Raw genomic sequence first — 24,569 nt, 5'->3', positions numbered from 1 at the left:
CATATCCGGTGGTGGTGGGCAGGGACTGGGGCCCACCCCCAAGAAGGAAGTGAGGGGGTATGACAGACAGGGGGATGTACCACCCGAGCCAGAAGTCTGTGAGAAATGAGGAAAGGCCAAGGGTCCATAAAGACCAACAAAACTTCTAGAAAACAGAACCCAGGGGGTGGAACTGCAAGGGGCCTACCTGGGGGAGTTTACAGGCCTGGGCCCCTCAGAGGAAGGGCCAGACCCCGTGTAGGGTCCCATGGATGTGGTACCCATGGCGAGACCCCAAACCCACAAGAGGGTGTGGGGGAAACTGAGGCAGGGAAGGTCCCACCAGAGGAGGGGTAAGTTCTGACCCCATATCTGAGGTACAGGAGGAGAAGGGGTTGGGGCCCCTGCTGCCATGAGAGTGGTGTGATGACCTGCGGGCAGAGGTAGAGTTATGGGGACAGCTGCTACCGCTGCAGTGTACCTTCTGTGGGATGGGGGTGGAGTGAGTACCAGTGGAGGGGACCAGGGCTCACCCAGCTACAGGTGAAGGCCTCCCCCGGAAAGACCCCACCCCCAGTCGATGGCAAAAGGGCCAAAGGGTAGGCGGGTCGAGGGCAGCTGGGCCTTGCAGCTCTTAAGTGGAGAGGGATGTAAGAGGGTGCTGGCTAGGAGAGCCAAGCCAGGCCCCTGTTAGCCCAGCTCAGGTTAAAAAGGGAATTAGTTGGGGCTGGAGAGAGAGGCCATACCCAAATCACCTGAGAAGATGCACCTGCAGGACTGAGTACCCAGCCTGCTATAAAAGCTGGCTGGAAGGAAGCAGGGGAGAGAGAGACAGGAAGGGGAGGAGTGTGGGGCTCTAGATCCCTGCTGGCTAGGGAAGCTAGTCTCCCAGGGTGTTGGTTTGTAATATATGTAAATAGTAGGTGATGGGGACAGGCGCAAACAATAAAAGAGCACTGGTGCATGTACTTTGGGTTGGTCTCTGAGTTTGTAGAGGAACTGTGGAGAGCGCTGTTACATGCTTATACATGCTAGAAGTCTAAGTAATAAGATGGGTGAACTAGAGTGCCTCGTATTAAATGAGGATATAGATATAATAGGCATCACAGAAACTTGGTGGAATGAGGATAATTAATGGAACACAAAATACAAAATATATCGGAAAGACAGAACAGGTTGTGCTGGTGGGGGAGTGGCACTATATGTGAGAGCATAGAATCAAGTGAAGTAAAAATCATAAATGAATCAAAAACTGTACCTTAAAATCTCTATGGATAGAAATTCTACGCTCTAATAAAAATAATATAGCTGTAGGGATATTACTGACCACCTGACCAGGCGGGTGATAGTGACTGAAATGCTCAGGGAGATTAGAGAGGCTATTAAAATAAAATAAAAAAACATAATAATAATAATAATAATAATAAAATAATAATGAGGGATTTCATTTATCCCCATATTGACTGGGTACATTTCACCTCAGGACAGGATGCAGAGATAAAGCTTCTTGACACCTTAAATGACTGCTTTTTGGAGCAGCTGGTCCTGGACCTCACCAGAGGAGAGGCAATTCTTGATTTAGTCCTAAATGGAGCACAGGATCTGGTCCAAGAGGTGAATATAGCTGGACCACTTGGTAATAGTGACCATAATGTAATTAAATTTACCATCCTTGTGACAGGAAAAACACCACAGCAGCCCAACGGTGTAGCATTTAATTTCAGAAAGGGGAACTACACAAAAATAAGGTTAAAACAACAAATTAAAGGGTACAGTGCCAAAAGTGAAATCTCTGCAAGCTGTGTGGAAACTTTTTAAAGATGCCATAATAGAGACTCAACTTAAAATGTGCACCCCAAATTAAAAAACAACATAGTAAGACAACCAAAAAAAGAGGCAATGTGGCTAAACAACAAAGTAAAAGAATCAGGGAAAGGCAAAAAGGCATCCTTTAAAAAGTGGAAGTTAAATCCTAATGAGGAAAATAGAAAGGAGGATAAACACTGGCAAATGAAGTATAAAAATAAAAATTAGGAAGGCCAAAAAAGAATTTGAGGAACAGTTAGCCAAAGACTCAAAATATAATAATAAAAAGATAAAAAAAATTAAGTACATCAGAAGCTAAACAACCAGTGGGGCTACTGGACAATCGAAGTGCTAAAGGAGCACTCAAGGATGAGAAGGCCACTGCGGAGAAACTAAATGCATCTGTCTTCACGGCTGAGGATGTGAGGCAGATTCCAAAAACCCAGCCATTCTTTTTAGGTGACAGATCTGAAGAACTGTCCCAGATTGAGGTATTGTTAGAGGAAGTTTTGGAACAAATTGGTAAATTAAACAGCAATAAGTTACCAGGGCCAGATGGTATTCACCCAAGAGTTCTGCAGGAACTCAAATGTAAAATTTCAGAACTAAGGTGCCACAAGTACTCCTTTTCTTTCATCTGTAGTCTGTAACCTATCATTTAAATCAGCTTCTGTACCAGACGACTGGAGGATAGCTAATGTGACACCAATTTTTAAAAAGGGCTCCATAGGTGATCCTGGCAATTACAGGCCTATTAGCCCAACTTCAATACTGGGCAAACTGGTTGAAACTATAATAAAGATTTATTTTAAATTTGGTGACAATATATACCTCCAGACCAGTGGAACCTCTATGGGCACCCGCATGGCCCCACAATATGCCAACATTTTTGTCGGACCTGGCACAACGCTTCCTCAGCTCTCGTCCACTCATGCCCCTTCTCTACCTATGCTACATTGATAACATCATCATCTGGACCCATGGGAAGGGAACCCTGGAAGAATTACACCACAATTTCAATAGCTTCCACCCCACCATTAACCTCAGCCTGGAACAATCTACATGGGAGGTCCACTTCCTAGACACCATGGTGCACATAAGTGACAATCATGTTAACACCAGCCTATACTGAAAATGCACCTACCGCTATGCCTACCTTCATGCATACAGCTTCCATCTTGGACACATCACATGATCCATTGTCTACAGCCAAGTGCATTTGCTCCAACCCCTCAGACAGAGACCAATACCTACAACATCTTCTCCAAGCATTCTCAAAACTCTGATACCCACACGAGGAAATAAAGAAACAGGTCAACAGAACCAGACGTGAACCCAGGAGGCTCCTGCTGCAAGACAAGCCCAAGAAAGAAACCAACAGAACTCCACTGGTCATCACATACAGTCCTCAGCTAAAACCTCTCCAACACATCATCAAAGATCTACAACCCATCCTGGACAATGATCCCTCATTTTCACAGGCCAGTCCTCGCCCACAAACAACCCGCTAACCTGAAGCATATTCTCACCAGCAACTACACACTGCACCATAGTAACTCTAACTCGGGAGCCAATCATGCAACAAACCTCGATGCCAACTCTGCCCACATATCTACACCAGCGACACCATCATAGGACCCAACCAGATCAGACACACCATCACCGGTTCATTCATCTGCCTGTCCACCAATGTAATCTACGCCATCATGTTTCAGCATTGCCCCTCTGCTATGTACATCGGCCAAACTGGACAGTCCCTACGTAAAAGGATAAATGGACACAAATGAGATATTAGGAATGGCAATATACAAAAACCTCTAGGAGAACACTTCAACCTCCCTGGACACACGATAGCAGATTTAAAAGGTAGCCATCCTGCAGCAAACACACTTCAGGACCAGACTTCAAAGAGAAACTGCTGAGCTTCAAGAAAAGGAGTACTTGTGGCACCTTAGAGACTAACAAATTTATTAGAGCATAAGCTTTCGTGAGCTACAGCTCACTTCATCGGATGCATTTGGTGGAAAAAACAGAGGAGAGATTTATATACACACACACAGAGAACATGAAACAATGGGTTTATCATACACACTGTAAGGAGAGTGATCACTTAAGATAAGCCATCACCAGCAGCAGGGGGGAGAAAGGAGGAAAACCTTCCATGGTGACAAGCAGGTAGGCTAATTCCAGCAGTTAACAAGAATATCAGAGGAACAGTGGGGGGTGGGGTGGGAGGGAGAAATACCATGGGGAAATAGTTTTACTTTGTGTAATGACTCATCCATTCCCAGTCTCTATTCAAGCCTAAGTTAATTGTATCCAGTTTGCAAATTAATTCCAATTCAGCAGTCTCTCGTTGGAGTCTGTTTTTGAAGCTTTTTTGTTGAAGTATAGCCACTCTTAGGTCTGTGATTGAGTGACCAGAGAGATTGAAGTGTTCTCCAACTGGTTTTTGAATGTTATAATTCTTGACGTCTGATTTGTGTCCATTCATTCTTTTACGTAGAGACTGTCCAGTTTGGCCAATGTACATGGCAGAGGGGCATTGCTGGCACATGATGGCATATATCACATTGGTAGATGCGCAGGTGAACGAGCCTCTGATAGTGTGGCTGATGTGATTAGGCCCTATGATGGTATCCCCTGAATAGATATGTGGACAGAGTTGGCAACGGGCTTTGTTGCAAGGATAGGTTCCTGGGTTAGTGGTTCTGTTGTGTGGTGTGTGGTTGCTGGTGAGTATTTGCTTCAGATTGGGGGGCTGTCTGTAAGCAAGGACTGGTCTGTCTCCCAAGATCTGAGAGAGCGATGGCTCGTCCTTCAGGATAGGTTGTAGATCCTTGATGATGCGTTGGAGGGGTTTTAGTTGGGGGCTGAAGGTGATGGCTAGTGGCGTTCTGTTGTTTTCTTTGTTGGGCCTGTCCTGTAGTAGGTGACTTCTGGGTACTCTTCTGGCTCTGTCAATCTGTTTCTTCACTTCAGCAGGTGGGTACTGTAGTTGTAGGAATGCATGATAGAGATCTTGTAGGTGTTTGTCTCTGTCTGAGGGGTTGGAGCAAATGCGGTTATATCGTAGCGCTTGGCTGTAGACAATGGATCGAGTGGTATGATCTGGATGAAAGCTAGAGGCATGTAGGTAGGAATAGCGGTCAGTAGGTTTCCGAGCTTCAGTTCATTTGCAAATTTGACACCATCAGCTCAGGATTAAACAAAGACTGTGAATGGCAAGCCAACTACAAAAACAGTTTCTCCTCCCTTGGGTGTTCACATCCCAACTGCTAGAAGAGGGCCTCATCCTCCCTGATTGAACTACCCTTGTTATCCCTAGCCTGATTCTTGCTTGATATTTATACCTGCCTCTGGAAATGTCTACTACATGCACCCGACGAAGTGGGTATTCACCCACAAAAGCTTATGCTCCAATACATCTGTTAGTCTACAAGATGCCACAGGACTCTGCCACTTATAAGAACAATATTGTCAGACATAGCTGAACATAATTTGTTGGGGAAGAGTCAACATGATTTTAGTAAAGGGAAATCATGCCTCACCAATCTACTAGAATTCTTTGAAAGTGGTCAAGAAACGTGTGGACCAAGAGGATTCAGTGGATATAGTGTACTTAGATTTTCAGAAAGCCTTTGACAAGGTCCCCCACCAAAGGCTCTTATGCAAAGTAAGCTGCAACGGGATAAGAGGGAAGTTGCTCTTATGGATTGGTAACTGGTTAAAAAGATAGGAAACAAAGGGTAGGTATAAACGGTCAGTTTTCAGAATGGAGAAAGGTATATCGCGGTGTCCCTCAGGGGTCTGTTCTGGGACCAGTCCTATTCAACATTCATAAATGATCTGGAAAAAGGGGTAAACAGTGAGGTGGAAAATGTGAGGTGCAGATGATGCAAAATTACTAAAGATAGTTAAGACCCAGGCAGACTGCAAAGAGCTACAAAACTAGGATCTCTCAAAACTAGGTGACTGGGCAATAAAATGGCAGATGACATTTAATAATTGATAAATTGATAATTTAATTGATAAATGCAAATTAATGCACATTGGGAAGCATAATCCCAACTCTCTCTCTCTCTAATATATAAAAATAATGATGGGGTCTAAATTAGCTGTTACTACTCAAGAAAGATCTTGGTCATTGTGACTAGTTCTCTGAAAACATCTACTCAATGTGCAGAGGCAGTCAAAAAAAGTGAACAGAATGCTGGGAATAATTTAGCATGGGATAGATAATAGGATTGAAGATATCATGTTGCCTCTCTATAAATCCATGGTACGCCCACATCTTGCATACTGTGTGCCGATGTGGTCGCCTCATCTCAGAAAAGATATTTGAATTGGAAAAGGTTCAGAAAAGGGTAACAAATTATTAGGGGTATGGAACGGCTTCCGTATGAGAAGAGATTAAGACGACTGGGACTTTTCAGCTTGGAAAAGAGATGGCTAAGGGGAGATATGACTGAGATCTATAAAATCATGACTGGTGTTGAGAAAGTAGATAGAGTGTTTACTCCTTCTCATAACACAAGGACTTGGGGTCACCAAAGTTAATAGAAATTAATAGGCAGCAGGTTTAAAATAAATAAAAGGAAGTATTTCTTCACACAACATAATTACCCCTTGTTGGGTTACAAAATTAATTCTGAATAGCAGTCCTGTGTGTAACTTTTCTTATACCCACTACCTTTAGATTTCTACAGCTTTAGGGACACCAACTTTTTTTTTTTTTTTGGCAGGATGATGGCGGCAAAGCTAGTGTATCAGGATGTGTCAAATATAAATGGAAGGGTAACAACCTTTATGAATGCAGTAATAGAAAATCCCTCTTGGCCAGAGATACAGAATCCCCTTACCTGTAAGGGGTTAATCAGTTCAATTAATCTAGTTGGCACCTGACCAGAAAGACCAATGGGGAAAGACTTTCAAATCTGGGAGTGGGGGAAAGGCTTTGTTTTTGTGCTCTGTGCGTGTGGTTTCAAAGACAGAGAGAGACCAAGCAAGTAATCCAGCTCCTACTGAACAATACATCTAAATTACAGGAATAGTAAGTAATAGCAAAGAAATGCATTAGAGTATCTCTTGTTTTAGCTTGTGAATTTTCCTTATGCTTAGAAGGAGGTTTATCCCTGTTTTTTGTAACTTTAAAGTTTTGCCTAGAGGGGAATCTTCTGTTTTGTGTCTGATTACCCTGTAAAATTACCTTCCATCCTGATTTTAGAGGTGCTTTTTACTTTTTTTCCTTTATAATAAAATTCTGTTTTTTAAAAGAATCTGATTGGGTTTAGTGTCCTAAAACCCACGGATTTGGTCTGTGCTCACCTGTACCAATTGGTGAGGATATTATTCTCAAGACTCCCCAGGAAAGGGCGTGTAGGAGCTTGTGGGGGGGGAATGTTTTGGGGGAAATAGGAACTCCAAGTGGTCCTTTCCCTGAATCTTTGTCTAAATCACTTGGTGGTGGCAGCATTCTATCTGTCCAAGGACAAGGGATTTGTGCCTTGGGGAAGTTTTGACCTAAGCTGGTAAAAATAACCTTAGGGGGTCTTTCATGCGGGTCCCCACATCTGTACCCCAGAGTTCAGAGGGAACCTTGATATAGTGGCTAGGGCACCTGTACCATAGGAGTGAGAGAAATCAGTTGGTGTAACCCACATACCTCTTGGGTGTGGTGTTCTCTCCCATCTAGTGGGAGAGGAGAGAGAGAGAGACACATACACACCCCAGCATTGGCTAACAGCCAGGTGGCTTTTAGCTCGTGCACTAAGCTCCAGAGGTCCCCAGTTCGATCCTGCCCACTGACAAGTGGGGTCTGTCGGTGTTACATTAGCAGTGTGGTAGCTTTAAAAACCTACCAAACCTGGGTGTTTTTTGTCTGCCTTGCTTAATTAGGTAGTAAGCGGTTAGTGATACTAGAGAAATTATCTATCCATTTTGTGTGCTTAATTACTATTCAGAATAAGCAGGAGTCAATCTACCCTAAAATGGAAACTGCAGTTCATAAGCATGCTCAGCACAAGTTTGGAGCATTCCCAGTAGTAAAATTGCATAAAATGATGCATGACCACAAAGTAAATGGCTTGCAGCATGAGTAGTGGGGTCGGATAAGGTAATCATGTCTCTTAAGTAGAAACAATGTGAGTGAGAATATCCAAGAATGAGGTAAGCTGAGCGGCAAACACGTCCAGGCAAAGATCTGATAGCTAGAACAACATATAAGGCAGGCAGGCAGGCGAGAGAGAGAGTGCACACAGCCAAAGAAGTCGGTTGGAAACTAGCAAGAACAGCTGCTGGAAAGGAACAAGGGCTTACCAAGAAGACATAAGAGTTGCTGAGAGGGTTGAAGAGTTCCAAAGAGGGAAAAAATGAGAGCGCGAGTGTGTGTGTGTGTATGAATAGGTTGTAAAATGTAATTTTCCTATGTAAAACTTAAAATATAAGTTAAAGCTGTTAGCGATCTATTGCAGACTGATGATCTGTAATAGAGTAATAGAGCGCATCACTTGGAATCATTTAAACTGTATGCTATTGTAGTTTAGATCTTCTTTAACTTGTAATAAGGAATGTGTCATTTTTATTTCTAGATTATATTGTAATAGGGATTATTAGTTACATCAATAAAAGATACTTTGTTTTGGAAAGACAACTGCCTATGTCAATCACTTTATCAGAAACTTATATCCGTGTCCTTCAAGCATTTCCTGAGTTACACGGGAGACCCATACCCCAGGAAGAGCACATTAAAGGGATGATAGGTAGGTTAGTCTAGGGGTGCCCCAAAGCCTAAATTTCAGGGTAACATTAGGGATAGAGAACTACATACCGTACTGTGACCTAAATTCTGACTGAGGCCACTAGACACTACCATAATAAAATATACTTTCTGGACCATTGTCTTGTTCTAATATAATTGAAGAAAAATATAATTGTTGGGATCAACTGTGTTGCTAAATAAATAGCAATTGCAAAATGTACTTCTAGTAACAATGTCAACTGTCAGCAAATCCATACTAGACTTTACAAGCAGAAAATATTGTAAACTATTTTTGGCAAGTATAAATTCATCCCAGCTATTACTGCATCTTGTTCAAAGTGTTTTAATCTCATGTATCTATACACTTCCAGATACTTTTCAGCTGGCTTTCTAACTAGGGAGCCAAGCAGCTTTTTTTTCTGCTAAACAGTCATTCCCAAGTCTTGCATACAATGGGGTTAATAGGAGTTGCACTGCAGGCTCTCTTCATTGAACAAAACTTATCCTTCAGATTCCCATTCACGCAGTGAATTAATTTCAGTTTAGTCATTTAGTCACTCATCTATTTCTTACCTTCATAACTGCACGTACCAAGACAATAAAAAAATCCACCAAAGCCAGTTTACAGATAAGAAATAAAATGCTTTTGTCATGTGCATCTTTGTGCTGCCTCCCATAGTACTGCTAGTAATCGCAACAGTCTTCCTCCCTCTTGCATCCCAGCCAGCCACCCTGATTTTAGTCAACACCTTCCTTTAAAAAGATACTTTATGAAGCATTTCTGTGACAATCCACTATGGAACGAAATTTAAATTAATTCCTTTATGAGGTGGGCTGCTATTGTTCAATCCTGACTCTTCCAAGAAATGGCAATATTGGCTGACAACCACCACACATAAGAGGCCACGCTGAGAAGAAGAAAGGCTCTTCCAAACCTGCTCTCACTGCCACAGACAAGATTAGTATTCTCCTCCCGACATAATGGTTCTCCCAATCCTCAGCAGTTTTTTTGTTTTGTTTTTAAACACACATTTTAAAACTATTCTCAGTCTAATTTAGAATAAGATTGTGCCCATCCGTGGATAGATCAGCCAGGAGTGAGAGGGAAGATGGAACAAGAACCATTGCCCATTCCAGTCTGCAGAATTGCTAGGTACAATATCGCTCTCAGGCGCCTGTGCAGTAGGGACTATGTGAGGTTTCACAAAAGCACTGGGTTTTCAGAAGCAATTTAAAGATGAGGAAGGAGGGTGTTTGGCACAGAAGATGCAGGATGAAAGGAGCTGAGAGGAGAGATAAGGAATACGATGTTTGGAATCAAGAGAGTGTATGATTAACTGAAAGCCAAGTTTTAGATGGGGCCTTCTTTGGAACGAGATCCTTTTTAATCTCGGAGAGCAGAACACCCAACCTTTTCTAATGCCATTCTCCCTGCTATCCACTAGGCTGACCAGATAAATAGTGACCTACAAATGCAATTGTCAGACTCCCTTTCTGGAAGTCAAGCTCTTTACTTTGGTGTATATACTGTGAGCACTGATATAAAGATAGATGTTTTCATTTCTGAATTGAGTACATTTTTTGCCTTTGATCTCTTCACAGACACTCAAGTCCATCACCATACACTTGCATCTGTAACACCAAGTGGAAAATAAAGTCAACTTCAATTTCTGGGGATGTAAGTAAATTAGAGTTTTATCTTGAGAAGAAATGCATGCACAAAGACGCACACATACCAATACAGAAAGCATTGACTTGCCCTCAGAAAGGAAAGATCAGGAGTAAAATGCTTATTTTTCCCCCCATAGTGATCTGTGAAATGAGGATATTCCATCTTCTATTCTCTCATATTTTGTTTGCCTTGTCTATTTAGATTGTAAGCTTTTCAGGGCAGGGACTGTTTCTTAGTATGTCTTTGTCAGAAGCTTACAAAGTGTTGCTGATTTTTAGTGCATCTTTAGTGCATTTTTAGGGCATCTTGGCACTATTTTAAAATAGAGAATAATTTCTCTTTCCTTACATGGCAGTCTGTGAGGGGAGATTAAATTACTAAATAAAAAAAATGATTAAAATAGTTATTAAATAGATGCTTAAAATTACTCTGCAACCAGAGAATGTGTTTAAAACTGCAACATGAGAATCCTACTTCATATTACAGTATTTCAACTATTAGGTCCCTCAGTTCAAACTCTGTCATTCAGCTGCTTTGTAGTTCATTTCATCCATTTATCAATATATAAGACGACTGGGAAATAAACCTGACAAACAGAAGGATGACCATCTTACCATTTTCCTTGCTCTACATCATGTCTGCATGCTGCCTTGGGTGGTTTCCTGCCTACTTTTCAAAAATTGAAAATGTTAACAGCGGTGAAATGCTAGGTAGCTAGTAGGCAGCCCATTGGTATATATAGTACATGTGGATTTTATATATATATATTTTTCTACTAGAGTTGCTAAATTCTATGTAACCAATGCCCAACTCTGATGGATGCCCAGTTGGTTCTGATAGATGTCTGGTTCTTCATGTCCAATTCTGTAGTAATTGAGAACTAATCTACTTTGAAAAAGTCATTCATGTCACCTTGATAAGTGAAAGTTTTGCATTGCATTTTTATATAACTACAAAAGTGTAAAATCCCAAAGACGGGATTAATTACTAGAAACAACGAAATGTTTCCAGAGATCCAAACTCTTCCAAAGAGATTCATGAATTTGATGGTCACGATAAGCTTGCATGGGTTCAGAGGCTCAGAAAGTGTTGGGTTAAACTAACCTCTTCTCTCTTTCTCTCTCATAACTTCTCAATCTTGTTGTGAGCCCACAGATCAAGTGTGGACTTTTGTGCTTATACTAGTTTACACAGTGCTCCCAGGATCACAAGAACCCAAAATGGGGAAGTAGCTATATCAGAAAATATTATGCGAGTTGTTCTATATGACATAAATCCAGATCAAATGCAAGTATAGCACCAAAAAAAAAAAAAAAAGTAAAGTAGTCACAAAAGCTTTGTGGATCTCAAGCTCCAATAACCATGTTTGAGAACATACGAAAACCCGGGTCTAACAAATCACCTCTGGTTCATGAGCACAGACTATAGTCAACTCAAGTCTAAAATTTAAAGGTGTTCAAATTTCATGTCATGCATTTAAGAAAGCACTAATTATGACCATGGCAATAAAACAAATTCTTTAATTTATAAATTAAGCCTCAGGCAGGAAGAAAGGAAAAAAATTCTGTGAAGCATTAGAATCAAATTCAGCCCTGGGATAAACTGGTGCCACTCAGCTGAAGCCAACTCAGTGGCACCTACTTACATTATGGCTAAAAATAGAGCCCTTTGTGTTTTGTCTCTGCAGTAACTATATAGATTCAGAAGATAAATTTATATAAACAAGCACTGTTTCCTTTGCATCTCTGGGGAAACAGAGGTTCTCTCTCTCGCATCCCATAAGCTCTACCCACACATCTACATGAAGGGGCATTGAGGATTCAAAGGCCCTGATTAGTGTATGTTTAATTCCATGCCGATTCAGAAAGGTATTTAAGCATATGTATTAAGTTAAGACAATGCTCAGATCCTACTGTGCATGCTTACAGTTCAATGTGACTGAAGCATATGTTTAAGTGCTGATGTTTTCCTGAACTGGGGCATAAAGATCTTCTCCTCTAACAAATCTAGAATGTTAGAATAGCAGCTCATTAGATCAGGATACCGCAATCCATCTTCACACTATCTAACAGGCTGTCTTAGAAACATCACTAATACATCAGAAAAGAAAAATACATCAACTGCAGTAGAGTTGGATGGTTCTTGCTGTTGTCTCTCCACATTGTAATACTTTGAATAAGAGTGTCATCTTGTAAGATTGCTTTCAGACTCAACTGATGTCATGAAGTATCTTTTTGGAGTAAGTAGCATAAAAAAATTCAAACAGTACTTTTTTTCTAAATATTTTATTTCCAACTCATTTTTAGATGCTGGGAGGTTCAAAGGTGCTAAAGGGAGTTAGGTGACCAAATCCCATTGAAATTCAATGGGTGTTGGGTACGTAGCTTCCTTAAAATACTTAGAAAAATTATATTTCAAAAGTCTATTAGATTTAAAAATACATAAAAAGTATAACATGGAGGTGGCCAATAGCACTTTGTGGTTTTATAGTAACCATTTTATTATTTTCTTTTCCATTAGTATTGAATATTATGAAAGATTTAGCATGATCACAAAACCACCACATATCTATGATTCAATAGCATGCCATTACCTTATCTTGTTATTTAGGACTGGTCACTGGCTATAGTCAATTTAATAGAATAGTAATGGCCAAATCCACTTAGCACAACATAGTTGTACATTATTTTCTCCCATATTTCTAGGGAAGATTTGAAAGATTTCTCTATTAAACTCAAAATTGTATCTATTATGTTAAACCAGTAATTCATCATGTCCAAGACATTCTACCACTATTTAGTTGGATTAAAACATCATTGTACAAGTATCATGATTTGCAGTACACCAAATGTGTGCTAACAGACACCAGTCACATTAAGAAGATACAGATTAGGATAAAGTTCATTGCAACGTAGATGAACATGTAGATATAATTCCTATCTTATTTTGTACATGTTCTACTTCATGAAGCTCAAGCTTAGATAAATAAGCTACTTTGCTTAGATAAATTTACCACAATCATCTCCAAAAGTAGACCAGTAGTATTCCTTAGAGGCTAATATACCAATTCACTCTTAAAAACACTTAAATAAGTGGAGGTAGAATCATAGAACTTACAGTCAGTTATTTGCAGGATTCTCTTCACTTCCCCGCTTCCTGATCCTCCGCAGCCATCCTCATCATCACAGTCTCCACTGACTTGTTCATCCACACTTCCACCACTGACCATTTGTAGTAGACCCCACTTCTCCTGTTTAAGAAGTGATTTGCCCTGCAACCGCTGCAAGCACAAAATAAAATATGCCAATCAACAGATATGAGATAGCTTCAAAAGGTTCAGAAATTTCGTTTGGATGAGCTTCCAAAAGTTCACATGCTTCTCTAATATCCAAACCTCCAGTATGGAAATCAGGTGGCTGGACTGAGAAGATCAGGCAATCTTGTTATATTTACTGAACTTTTCTGGATTCCAGCCAGCCTACTTCAGGTTAGTTGGGGTTTGCAGAGATGCCCAAAGGTGTATATTTTAAAATGTGATCATGGGGACGGAGCTCAGAACCCGGATTTCCTCAGCTTCAATTGCTGGTCTACCAGACTGGCCAAGTCAGTTGGACTCTCTGCCTCCTCCCCATATATAAAATGTAAATATTAATAACATATAGTGGTTTAGTGATTAATTAGTAGTATTTAGTCACCAAATACATTTATTTTATCTCCAAAGTTCAGTGTATATGTAAATGTTATTACACTTTTTTAAGCTTCCGAAAAGATTCAGATCAGTACATATTCCAGATTAAGTTGTAATTTCTTATTTTATCTGAAATTACATACAGTAATTCATAGAACAGTACCAGGGCCAGAGCATCTGCTAATGTAAATTGGTGCTGTTACATTGACTTCTATGAAGTGGCACCAATTTGCACTAGCTGAGGCTCTGTCCCTTGGATTCTTTATTACAATAGTCCACGATTTTTTTCCTCTTAAAGCAGTTATGGTATATATTAGTTACTTCATCATTTCAACAGTTCACACTTGGGGTAAAATTTTTGAAAGCAGCCTCTAAATTTTGCATATTCAAAATTGTTTGGCGAAGATGGTGGTTCCAGGAATCAGATTTTTGGATTCAAATTACTATTGCCAAAAGTAATGTGACCCTTAAATGAGCACAAGAACTTAGTACTTCAACCACACTTCTAGGAGACCACTGCCCCATCACGTCATGCCTGTGGCATTAAGTTCAATGTTGACTCAACAGCATGAGTACCCCATGCTGACCCATCACCGACAAATCCTGCCACAGATGGGTTTTCCTTGTATAACTCCCCTCTATGTATGTTATTGACGAGGCTCAACACTGCTAAATTTGAGAGATTAACAAGATCACAACTTGAGATGTGTTTCTCCTTTATATCCTAGATCTCTACGTCCATTTTAAAACAGGATTGGATTAAGACTTTATATTTTCCTTAGTTGTCTAAATACTAGCCCACAGTAATCGTGTTTTGAGTTCTCTAATCTTTCCACCTACAGCACAGCACTAGCCTAGGATTTGAATCATGAGAACCCGGGGTCCCTATGAAATTGCTTTAACTATAAATTTGACCTTGGGAAAAAACAAAACAAAACAATGCTCTCCAACCCTATCAAAACTTTTCTTTGAATGTATGGCAGTTAGTAGTGATTAAGAAGTGAAAGGACAATTTAGCCTTTTTTATTTTGGTTTCCTCTTCAAGCTATTTGCTTAATTATATAAAATGAAGAAATGCACCCCTTGATATAAATTCACATCTCTCTCTCGCATTGGTTGTTCTCTGCAAAACATGGCTCAGTCCTAATAAAAAAAAAGTTCTTTATTCAGTGTTAAGATCTTTGTGCTTTTTAAAAGCTAGCTTTATTTCACTACTGAGATTATAAATAAACAATTTTAGGGACATTTTATGTTTATTTTGTTTTGCTGCATATTTTATATAAAGCTGTAATGTAAAGGGGAAAGGAAATGCAGTTTATTATTGGAGATTTTCTGATTGTATACACTTAATGAATACCACAATTGGACAATAATGACAATACCTTCCCATTATGTGAAAGTCAAAGGATCTTGACTTAACTTGGAAAACAAGCAACAGAACATTGTGTCTTAGTCTCTTTGGCGTATGCTTTTTGTAACACAGTTGTGCAGAATCTCCCCAGGAATAATCAGAGATGCATCCTTTATCTCCCTCCTCTTGACCAGGCACCCTATCAAAATACCAGCTTCTGACAATCATGTGTTTCTGCTCAATGTCGAAGCCCCCAGATTTCAAATATCTTCCTCCATTGTCGACTGGAATACTTTAGATCTCCTAGGTGTTAGAGCTCATTATTATACCAAGGTGAAGTTACAGCTGTATTATTGACGAGGCTCAACACTGCTAAATTTGAGAGATTAACAAGATCACAACTTGAGATGTGTTTCTCCTTTATATCCTCGATCTCTGCGTCCATTTTAAAACAGGATTGGATTAAGACTTTATATTTTCCTTAGTTGTCTAAATACTAGCCCACAGTAATCGTGATTTGAGTTCTCTAATCTTTCCACCTACAGCACAGCACTAGCCTAGTAATATTTCCACCAGAGGTACTATTGAAGGGGGAGTAGGATAGAAAAAAAATCTGTATTCTGTATCACTGCCAGTGTCCCCTTTTCAGTGAGATTTGGTCTCAGAGAGATTTGGCTAAATAATATCAGTTTCTGTGGGCCCAAGCCACTTTCATATCTTATTACTTGCAATAAGCCGTTCCCCTTCCAAGGCTACCTTTTACTATAGCTTTAACGGCCATGACTTAGCCTCAAAATCTGTTTCCCTGCTTAATAACATTACAGAAGCGATATTCCCTAATTTCCACCTAACAGCACTTCTACGCTATATGAAATATGTTCTGACAAGTCAAATCCATACTGATACATGTTTGGAATGTTACATGGTGCACATGTGATAAAAGTTGCATATCCAGGGTAATTTATTGCAAGAATAAAATTCATATAAATAGAAGACAGATCCTCAGCTGGTATGTCAGTATGTTTCTAATGACTCAATGAAGCTACATCAATTTATGCCAGCTGAGGATTAGGACTCCTATCTTTAATATAACTGAGGTTGCAAGATTGAATTGGGGAGGAGAGAAAGAGAAGAACTAGACTAAGTACAGCTACATCTGCACTGCACACTCTTTTCAGCAGGGTGTACTTTCCATATGAGCTTGTTAGACAAGGTACTGTCTAGTTACAGGTTTGTATAGCACCTAGGACAGTAGGACCTCAACTGTTAGCTACAGGCCAATGTAAAAATAAAAGCTGCAAATATTTGAAAATCTTCATAATGTTTTTTTAAACCCTTTGCAGGCTGACAATATACACAGTGCATACATCCTGCTAAGAATTTATCCAGCTAACAGTTCACAAAATGACACTATACTAAGTAAAAGAACACTGCAATGATGACTAAAACTTGAGAATTAAAATATCTAGCTATTTCTAAACAGTACCCTTATAGAAAACTATGATAAACAAAAAAACCTAGTAAATGAGAACTATTTATGCAAATTTAGCTCTGAATTCTAGGTGAAATCCACGGGGAGTTTTAGAACATCAGGCATTAGCACCTTATTTGCTTCTGTAGTCCCTTTGTATCTTTGTCATCACTGATCTTTGCAACAGTAGATTTCATTAACATGTCACCTTACTGTGATAGTACCATAGACACCTCGCTCCAATTTGGTAAATTATTTCTCTTTCTTTATGGACCTTTGGACACTTCAGTCCATGTGACAGTGTATAATTCTATGTTGATTTGAATTAGGGTGACCAGATAGCAAATGTGAAGAATCAGGACAGGGGGTTGGGCGTAATAGGTGCCTATATAAGAAAAAATCCCAAATATCAGGACATCTGGACACCCTAATTTGAATTCATTTTGAAAATAAGATTATACAGCCAAATCAACTAAAAACATAATCCAAAAGAACAAGAGTATCTCAGGCTGATAAGATCTGCAGCAAACTTGCAGAAGAGATCAATATGAACCTCAATTTGGATATTTCTTTTAAATAATTATGACAAGAGATAAACTAAGTTTATTTTGTTTTGTTCTTCAGTTAAAATGATTATTCACATAATCTAGTTATGGCTAAACTGCTTTGACCTTTTTGATATTCTGTACATTGTAATTGATTACTGTTTTGGTGTCTTTGCTTGTTTATTACTTCACTAATCTGCTAGGGAAGGGGCATATTATGCCGATCAAAAGGAAGACTTCAGCACTTTACAGCTTACTTCTCCCTTGAACAGAATATGTAATGTACTCCCTTTTATATAATTCTCCTCATGACAGAATACATTAAAATCACATATTACACAAAATAAGATCCATTCTCATGACCATAGCTTGTAATGAAAATGGAAAACTAGGACAAAACAGCAATTCTTGGTTTCATTTCTAGATTATCAGTCCATGGTCAGTAGTATGCGTTTGAGACTAGAGGTATGTGAAATCACCAAAAAAATAAAAGCTTGTCTAAACGACAAGTTACTGCATGCAAGCAGAGGTTTGAATCTACACAAGTTTGCCATGCATTAACTTGCTGTGTGGAAACTACTACAATTCGGTAAAAGTCCCAGAGAGTGACTAGCACTCAGCAACTTGCTATGCAGACAAACCCTAAAACTCGTATCCTATTTTGAATTCATAGTGCTTCCACAAAGACAAATTGCCATGCAGTACATTCTCTTGGCGACTTTAAATATTGTGGAAACTGAACACAGAATTTCAGTTTTGAACAGGATTGTGTGGAGCAGCTGCTGTTAGTATGTAAGAATATGGGCGTGTCTGCTGAGATAAAAAAAATCATCCTTCATTTTGGAAGGCAGGGTCTGGGACTGCAGGCAGCAGTCCACCGCAGGGTCTTGTGTCTATTTTGTTGGAGCTATGTAATCTAAATACTAAGGCACAGGGAGTTTGCATTTAGTAAAAAGGCCACCACAAGAGTTAGATGGTAGTTGCAACACAATTGAAGAAACACAGTGATGGCAACTCTCGCAATTTTATCATGAGTCCCACAATATTTGATGTTTGTGTTAAAGCGCCATCTGCCTGAATAAACAGATTTAAAATGAATGTTGAGATATTCATTCAAAGTTCATTTCTGGTTCTTCTACTCATTAAGAAAACCTTATCAACATAAGGTCAGCACATGTTAAAGGACTCTGAATCCAGAAGGCAAATAAAAAGAACTTTGATTTATTTTTTAAAGTCTCATGATTTTTAAGCCAATCTTGTGATTTTTGAACACATGGGGTTTACAGTCCTGCATATGGTATTGCTTCTGGTTCCTATATTGACTGAGAATATTTCCTGTGCCCAGGAGAATGTGAAGCTATTTTGACTCCATTTTTCTAAGAGCGTAGTTACCAAGGCAGTAAGACAGATATTCCAGAGGCTCGGAATATCAAGGGGCATTGTAGCAGCTTTCTCCTCCTTTCCTCTTCTGGGTTTTGCTACACACCATGGATGTGAGGAATGAGCTCCCACACCAGCCCTGGGAGACACATCAGAGGAAGGAAGCAGAACTCAGAGGCTGAGCAGGGCTAGAGGCACAGGAACTATTGTGCAAGCAGTAAAACACCAAGCTGCTGGGATCAGTGGAGCAGTAGATGAGTAGTTGCTGGGTGTTTCCCTGGGGGCTCAGTCAGTCTTGGGACATGATAGCAGAAGGTGAGATTGTGTTTGGGAAAGTTTGTATAGGAAAAAGCCTGTCAACTTCTGGCTTTGCCTCCTTTTGCGAAGAAAGCGGAACTCCCTACGCATCTCTCACTACCTCAGAAAAGGGAAGGACCAGCTCTGTCAGAAAAATCTGCATTTCCTCCCAGATATTTTACAATAAAAAATGGCACTGATCGTTGTATCTTCTTACCCTCCCTCCCTCCCACCAGGCTTTTTGTGCAGTGGTTTCTCCATGAGGGGGGAGTTTGGTAGATTACCTGTGCCTGCTACTGCTCTGTTCCCATAAAAGGGCAGAATGGGAGGCAGCATGAGGAAGGCAGCAGAAGGGGAAAGAGTAATCATGAGCCCTCCCAAACCTCCTCTCAGATGTGGTGGTGAGAGGCTGAGCTTTCCCCCTCCAGGCTGGCTGAGGGGGCAGCATGAAGTAACTTTAAAAATGTCACCACCATGCAGCCTTACACATTTCACAGAATGGGAGACTATATATCCAGAAGGGATTAGAGAGGGAGCAGGGACAACTAGTAGTCAAGGAGACCATGGCATTCTAAAGGCTCAGAAGAGGTGGCAGGTACCATGTGGAGTTCCTGAACACTATTGGACCAAAGTTCCACTCGTGAATTGGAGCCTAATTCTGTTCAGCTACACTGCATGAAGTTGAGGACCTTACTGCATAATTTAAGTCTAATATAATGACACGTTTCAGAGTAGCAGCCTTGTTAGTCTGTATTCGCAAAAAGAAAAGGAGGAGTTGTGGCACCTTAGAGACTAAAAAATTTATTAGAGCATAAGCTTTCGTGAGCTACAGCTCACTTCATCGGACGCATTTGGTGGAAAATACAGAGGGGAGATTGATATACATACACAGAGAACATGAAACAATAGGTATTATCATACACACTGTAAGGAGAGTGATCACTTAAGATAAGCCATCACCAGCAGCGGGGGGGGGGGGGGGGTAAAGGAGGAAAACCTTTCATGGTGACAAGCAAGCTAGGTTATTTCCAGCAGTTAACAAGAATATCTGAGGAACACTGGGGGGTGGGAGGGGGAGAAATAACATGGGGAAATAGTTTTACTTTGTGTAATGACTCATCCATTCCCAGTCTCTATTCAAGCCTAAGTTAATTGTATCCAGTTTGCAAATTAATTCCAATTCAGGAGTCTCTCGTTGGAGTCTGTTTTTGAAGCTTTTTTGTTGAAGAATAGCCACTCTCAGGTCTGTAATCGAGTGACCAGAGAGATTGAAGTGTTCTCCAACTGGTTTTTGAATGTTATAATTCTTGATGTCTGATTTGTGTCCATTTATTCTTTTACATAGAGACTGTCCAGTTTGACCAATGTACATGGCAGAGGGGCATTGCTGGCACATGATGGCATATATCACATTGGTAGATGCGTAGGTGAACGAGCCTCTGATAGTGTGGCTGATGTGATTAGGCCCTATGATGGTGTCCCCCTGAATAGATATGTGGACAGAGTTGGCAACGGGCTTTGTTGCAAGTATAGGTTCCTGGGTTAGTGGTTCTGTTGTGTGGTTGCTGGCGAGTATTTGCTTCAGATTGGGGGCCTGTCTGTCCAGATCATATCACACGATCCATTGTCTACAGCCAAGCTCTACGATATAACTGCATTTGCTCCAACCCCTCAGATAGAGACAAACACCTACAAGATCTCTATCATGCATTCCTACAACTACAGTACCCACCTGCTGAAGTGAAGAAACAGATTGACAGAGCCAGAAGAGTACCCAGAAGTCACCTACTACAGGACAGGCCCAATAAAGAAAAGAACAGAACACCACTAGCCATCACCTTCAGCCCACAACTAAAACCTCTCCAACGCATCATCAAGGATCTACAACCTATCCGGAAGGACGACCCATCACTCTCACAGATCTTGGGAGACAGGCCAGTCCTTGCTTTCAGACAGCCCCCCAATCTGAAGCAAATACTCACCAGCAACCACACACCACACAACAGAACCACTAACCCAGGAACCTATCCTTGCAACAAAGCCCGTTGCCAACTCTGTCCACATATCTATTCAGGGGACACCATCATAGGGCCTAATCACATCAGCCACACTATCAGAGGCTCGTTCACCTACGCATCTACCAATGTGATATATGCCATCATGTGCCAGCAATGCCCCTCTGCCATGTACATTGGTCAAACTGGACAGTCTCTATGTAAAAGAATAAATGGACACAAATCAGACATCAAGAATTATAACATTCAAAAACCAGTTGGAGAACACTTCAATCTCTCCGGTCACTCGATTACAGACCTGACGGTGGCTATCCTTCAACAAAAAAACTTCAAAAACAGACTCCAACGAGAGACTGCTGAATTGGAATTAATTTGCAAACTGGATACAATTAATTTAGGCTTGAATAGAGACTGGGAATGGATGAGTCATTACACAAAGTAAAACTATTTCTCCATGTTATTTCCCCCCCCACACACCCCCCCCCAGTGTTCCTCAGATATTCTTGTTAACTGCTGGAAATAGCCTACCTTGCTTGTCACCATGAAAGGTTTTCCTCCTTCCCCCCCACCCCCGCTGCTGGTGATGGCTTATCTTAAGCGATCACTCTCCTTACAGTGTGTATGATAATACCTATTTTTTCATGTTCTCTGTGTATGTATATCAATCTCCCCTCTGTATTTTCCACCAAATGCATCCAATGAAGTGAGCTGTAGCTCACGAAAGCTTATGCTCAAATACATTTGTTAGTCTCTAAGGTGCCACAAGTACTTCTTTTCTTTTTAAGTCTAATATGTTACACTATACAGAACCTTGTCATAGGGAAACTGCTCCTGAAAGTCTGTTGCTCTTGTGTCATTAATATTAGTTATTTGATTGAGTTGTGACTAATCATATAAATGTGGGACACTGGAATTATTTAATTCCCTCTTGACTATACAGCCGAAGAACTGATTGACTTTGTCAGTTTGAGGCCTGCATGCCTAAATTTAGCCCTCTGAGTGCCTTATTAAATCCTTCCTAACTTCTGTATATAGCTGGGGAAATGAATTCATTTCCATCTCTTTGACATTATAATTAAGCCTCACATTTATACTTTTGTAAAATGAAACAGCACCCCAAGAAAGACTAAAAACTCCCCCCCCCTTCTTCTTTCCGCTCTTCCAGTTGAGGCATCAGAGCATTTCACACACAGCAATGGTACAGGTTGTTGTCTGGAGGGAAAAAAAGACATTAAAAAAAAGGTATCAGTAAAGGCGAGAATAGCTAGATAAAGGAAGCAGCTTCAGTATGGATTCCTTATTTTTGGCCCATTTGAAGATTACAGCTTTTACACCACAGAAAACTATGACCAATTATCCAAATTTAAGCAGGAAATCAGGAATGGAGGGCAAGAGAACACACAATCTGGCTGTCTATATGAAGACAGATTCTGATCTTCCAGAAACTGGAAAGGAGGATTTTTCTGGGAGACAACTCCTTTTGGTGCTAATTGATATAGTCCCTGGGTCCCTGGGTGCTAACATAATGGAATACTATGCTGACTGGAAAAAAAGGACATAATGCTGATTTCTTATCTCCACAGCAGCTGTGTAGGAGAAATTCACACAGTGCAGGCCCTGTTTCACATCGTGCCAACGCCTTATTTTCTGAAAGGAAAGGAGTAGGATGATGTTGCAATAAGAAGCAAAAAGGTCACAAGTAGCAAGGAAGCTGGTTATGATTCAAACGCTGTCTCCTTTCACACTTGACAGGCAACAAGCAGCAGCAGTGACCCGGATAGAGATTCTGTGTGCCATACTATGCCTTTATACAGATGCCAAGAAGCTGATGAATATTGATAATGCTGTTAGTTGCTAAATGATATTGCTCAAGGGAAATTTCTCTAGGTTCCATCAATTAAAGTACTCAGGTGATATTGAAATACAGGAGATACTGCAAAATAATCAACGAATTAATGTGAGAGAAGATGATCAGTAAATCCTGTCAATTCCTTGATCCAGGACTTTAAATACTAGTGCTTTCTTGCCTAGGGAAAGGAAGGATCTTTGTGCACTGTGAAGGCTGGCTAATAGTTACTGGGCACATGAAAGATGGACTTGGTCCACAAGCCATTTTTAGATATGACAGTTTCAGCAGCAGCATAATGAGAATAAGCAGGTAAACGCGTCCATGAACAGAGTTAATGTCCTTTTTGGAGGGATGCCTCAGGTTTCAAAGACTTCTGAACAGATGATGGAAGATTGCCTGCAAGATAGCTGTATTATGTTTACCACCACAGAACTATGACAGCACGTTTGGGTCATGAGGGATTTGTGACCTGCACTTAAGTAACTATGCTCTATCTTTCTAATCCATTTGCATGTATAAAGTGCCTAGTATTGTAGTATCTAGGTCTTGCGGATGGCTGACAAGAAGATAGCAGCAGTTTACATAAAGCACTATACAGTGTGCAGTTTAAGTGGGCATGAAATGTAACAAGTGCTTCTATGAGGGATTTATAAACTTGCCCTATCACAGCACAGTAGGAGAGGTTCAAATATATATAGCGGACACTTATTAGAAAAATCAGTGATGCAAAACAAAAAGACAGAATGTGACACTTCATCTCACTCTACTGCTTAAAATTCCATTTATTGGACGCTAAAGAAAGTCTGAGGTCTTAGCAAAAATCACTGAAGGAATAAGTAGCCCCACAAAATTGTATATACTTAACAAGATCCCTATAAAAATCAAATGTCTCAATGAACAAAACTACCACCATGCAACCTAAAATTTTGTGGACTATATACATATATACACACACGCCTCCCATATTTTTTTTTAAATGGACATTAACAAAAAAAATACAAATGTTCACTCAATTACTCACTTTTTCCTGTTCATTAGAGAATATTTTAATTGCTCTGTAAAAAGATCTGGGAGAACACACCAGTAAAAAAAATTGGATATAGAACTAGTTTCTACTCCAGAATAAAAGACAATTTTAATTTATCCTGCACTAACCACAACAGTGTTGCTATTAATACACTGGGAGGGGGAGGATTACTTTTGTAGAGATTCCGTCAGATATAGAGGTAATCCAGAAGAATCCAAAAGTAATTACCAAAAGGGTAAATTCCTTGGAGTAGAGATTGCCTCTACCTCACTAAACAAAATCCCTCATACTGTGCCATAGCCCTGTATTGCAGACCACTGGCCCAACTTTATAACAAGAGCTTGTGCAGCCCTTTTTTCTGCTAACCATGTGCTAAAGAGACACATACTTGTTGGCATCTGTGGTGATAACCTGGCTTCATTAGGATTAGGCATGCCCAGACATGGCCCAGTGTACCAATGGATTCATGAGGACCTGAATCCACAAGGGGACTAACATTTAGTCATTTAGAAAATCATTGGTACAACTACCCAGTCCACAAAGCTTGAGTTAGGCTACGCTCCCTATGCCATGCCTGGTGGGAGACTGACAACTGAAAATGTGATCCACAAAATTCAGCACACTAGACGGGGAGCTGCCTAAGATAATCAGAGATGCCAATAAGAGGGGTCTGTCCTAAGCCTGCTCCTCTCATGGAATTCAGCACCTAAATCCAGACTGCAGAGAGAT

General features: G+C 40.3%; 1 protein-coding gene and 1 long non-coding RNA gene across 2 annotated transcripts in view; both read right to left on the bottom strand.

Moving 5' to 3' along the window:
- Positions 1–12,766: 12,766 nt before the first annotated feature.
- GPC5 (glypican 5) overlaps positions 12,767–24,569 on the bottom strand; it is a 580,092-nt gene continuing 568,289 nt past the window's right edge. Inside the window, 1 exon segment of the mRNA XM_038390981.2 lies at positions 12,767–13,497. Within this exon segment, the coding sequence (XP_038246909.2) occupies positions 13,273–13,497 (225 nt within the window). The 3' untranslated portion in view covers positions 12,767–13,272.
- Positions 22,070–24,569, bottom strand: part of LOC122457981 — a 37,898-nt gene continuing 35,398 nt past the window's right edge. Inside the window, exon 3 of the long non-coding RNA XR_006277786.1 lies at positions 22,070–22,176. This is a non-coding gene — a long non-coding RNA (uncharacterized LOC122457981). The remainder of the gene's footprint in view (positions 22,177–24,569) is intronic.

The sequence above is a fragment of the Dermochelys coriacea genome, chromosome 1, assembly GCF_009764565.3.
Source record: "Dermochelys coriacea isolate rDerCor1 chromosome 1, rDerCor1.pri.v4, whole genome shotgun sequence".
In the NCBI taxonomy this organism is placed as follows: domain Eukaryota; kingdom Metazoa; phylum Chordata; order Testudines; family Dermochelyidae; genus Dermochelys; species Dermochelys coriacea.
Note: the sequence above shows the minus strand (reverse complement) of the source record. Positions and strands in the feature narration are given on the sequence as shown.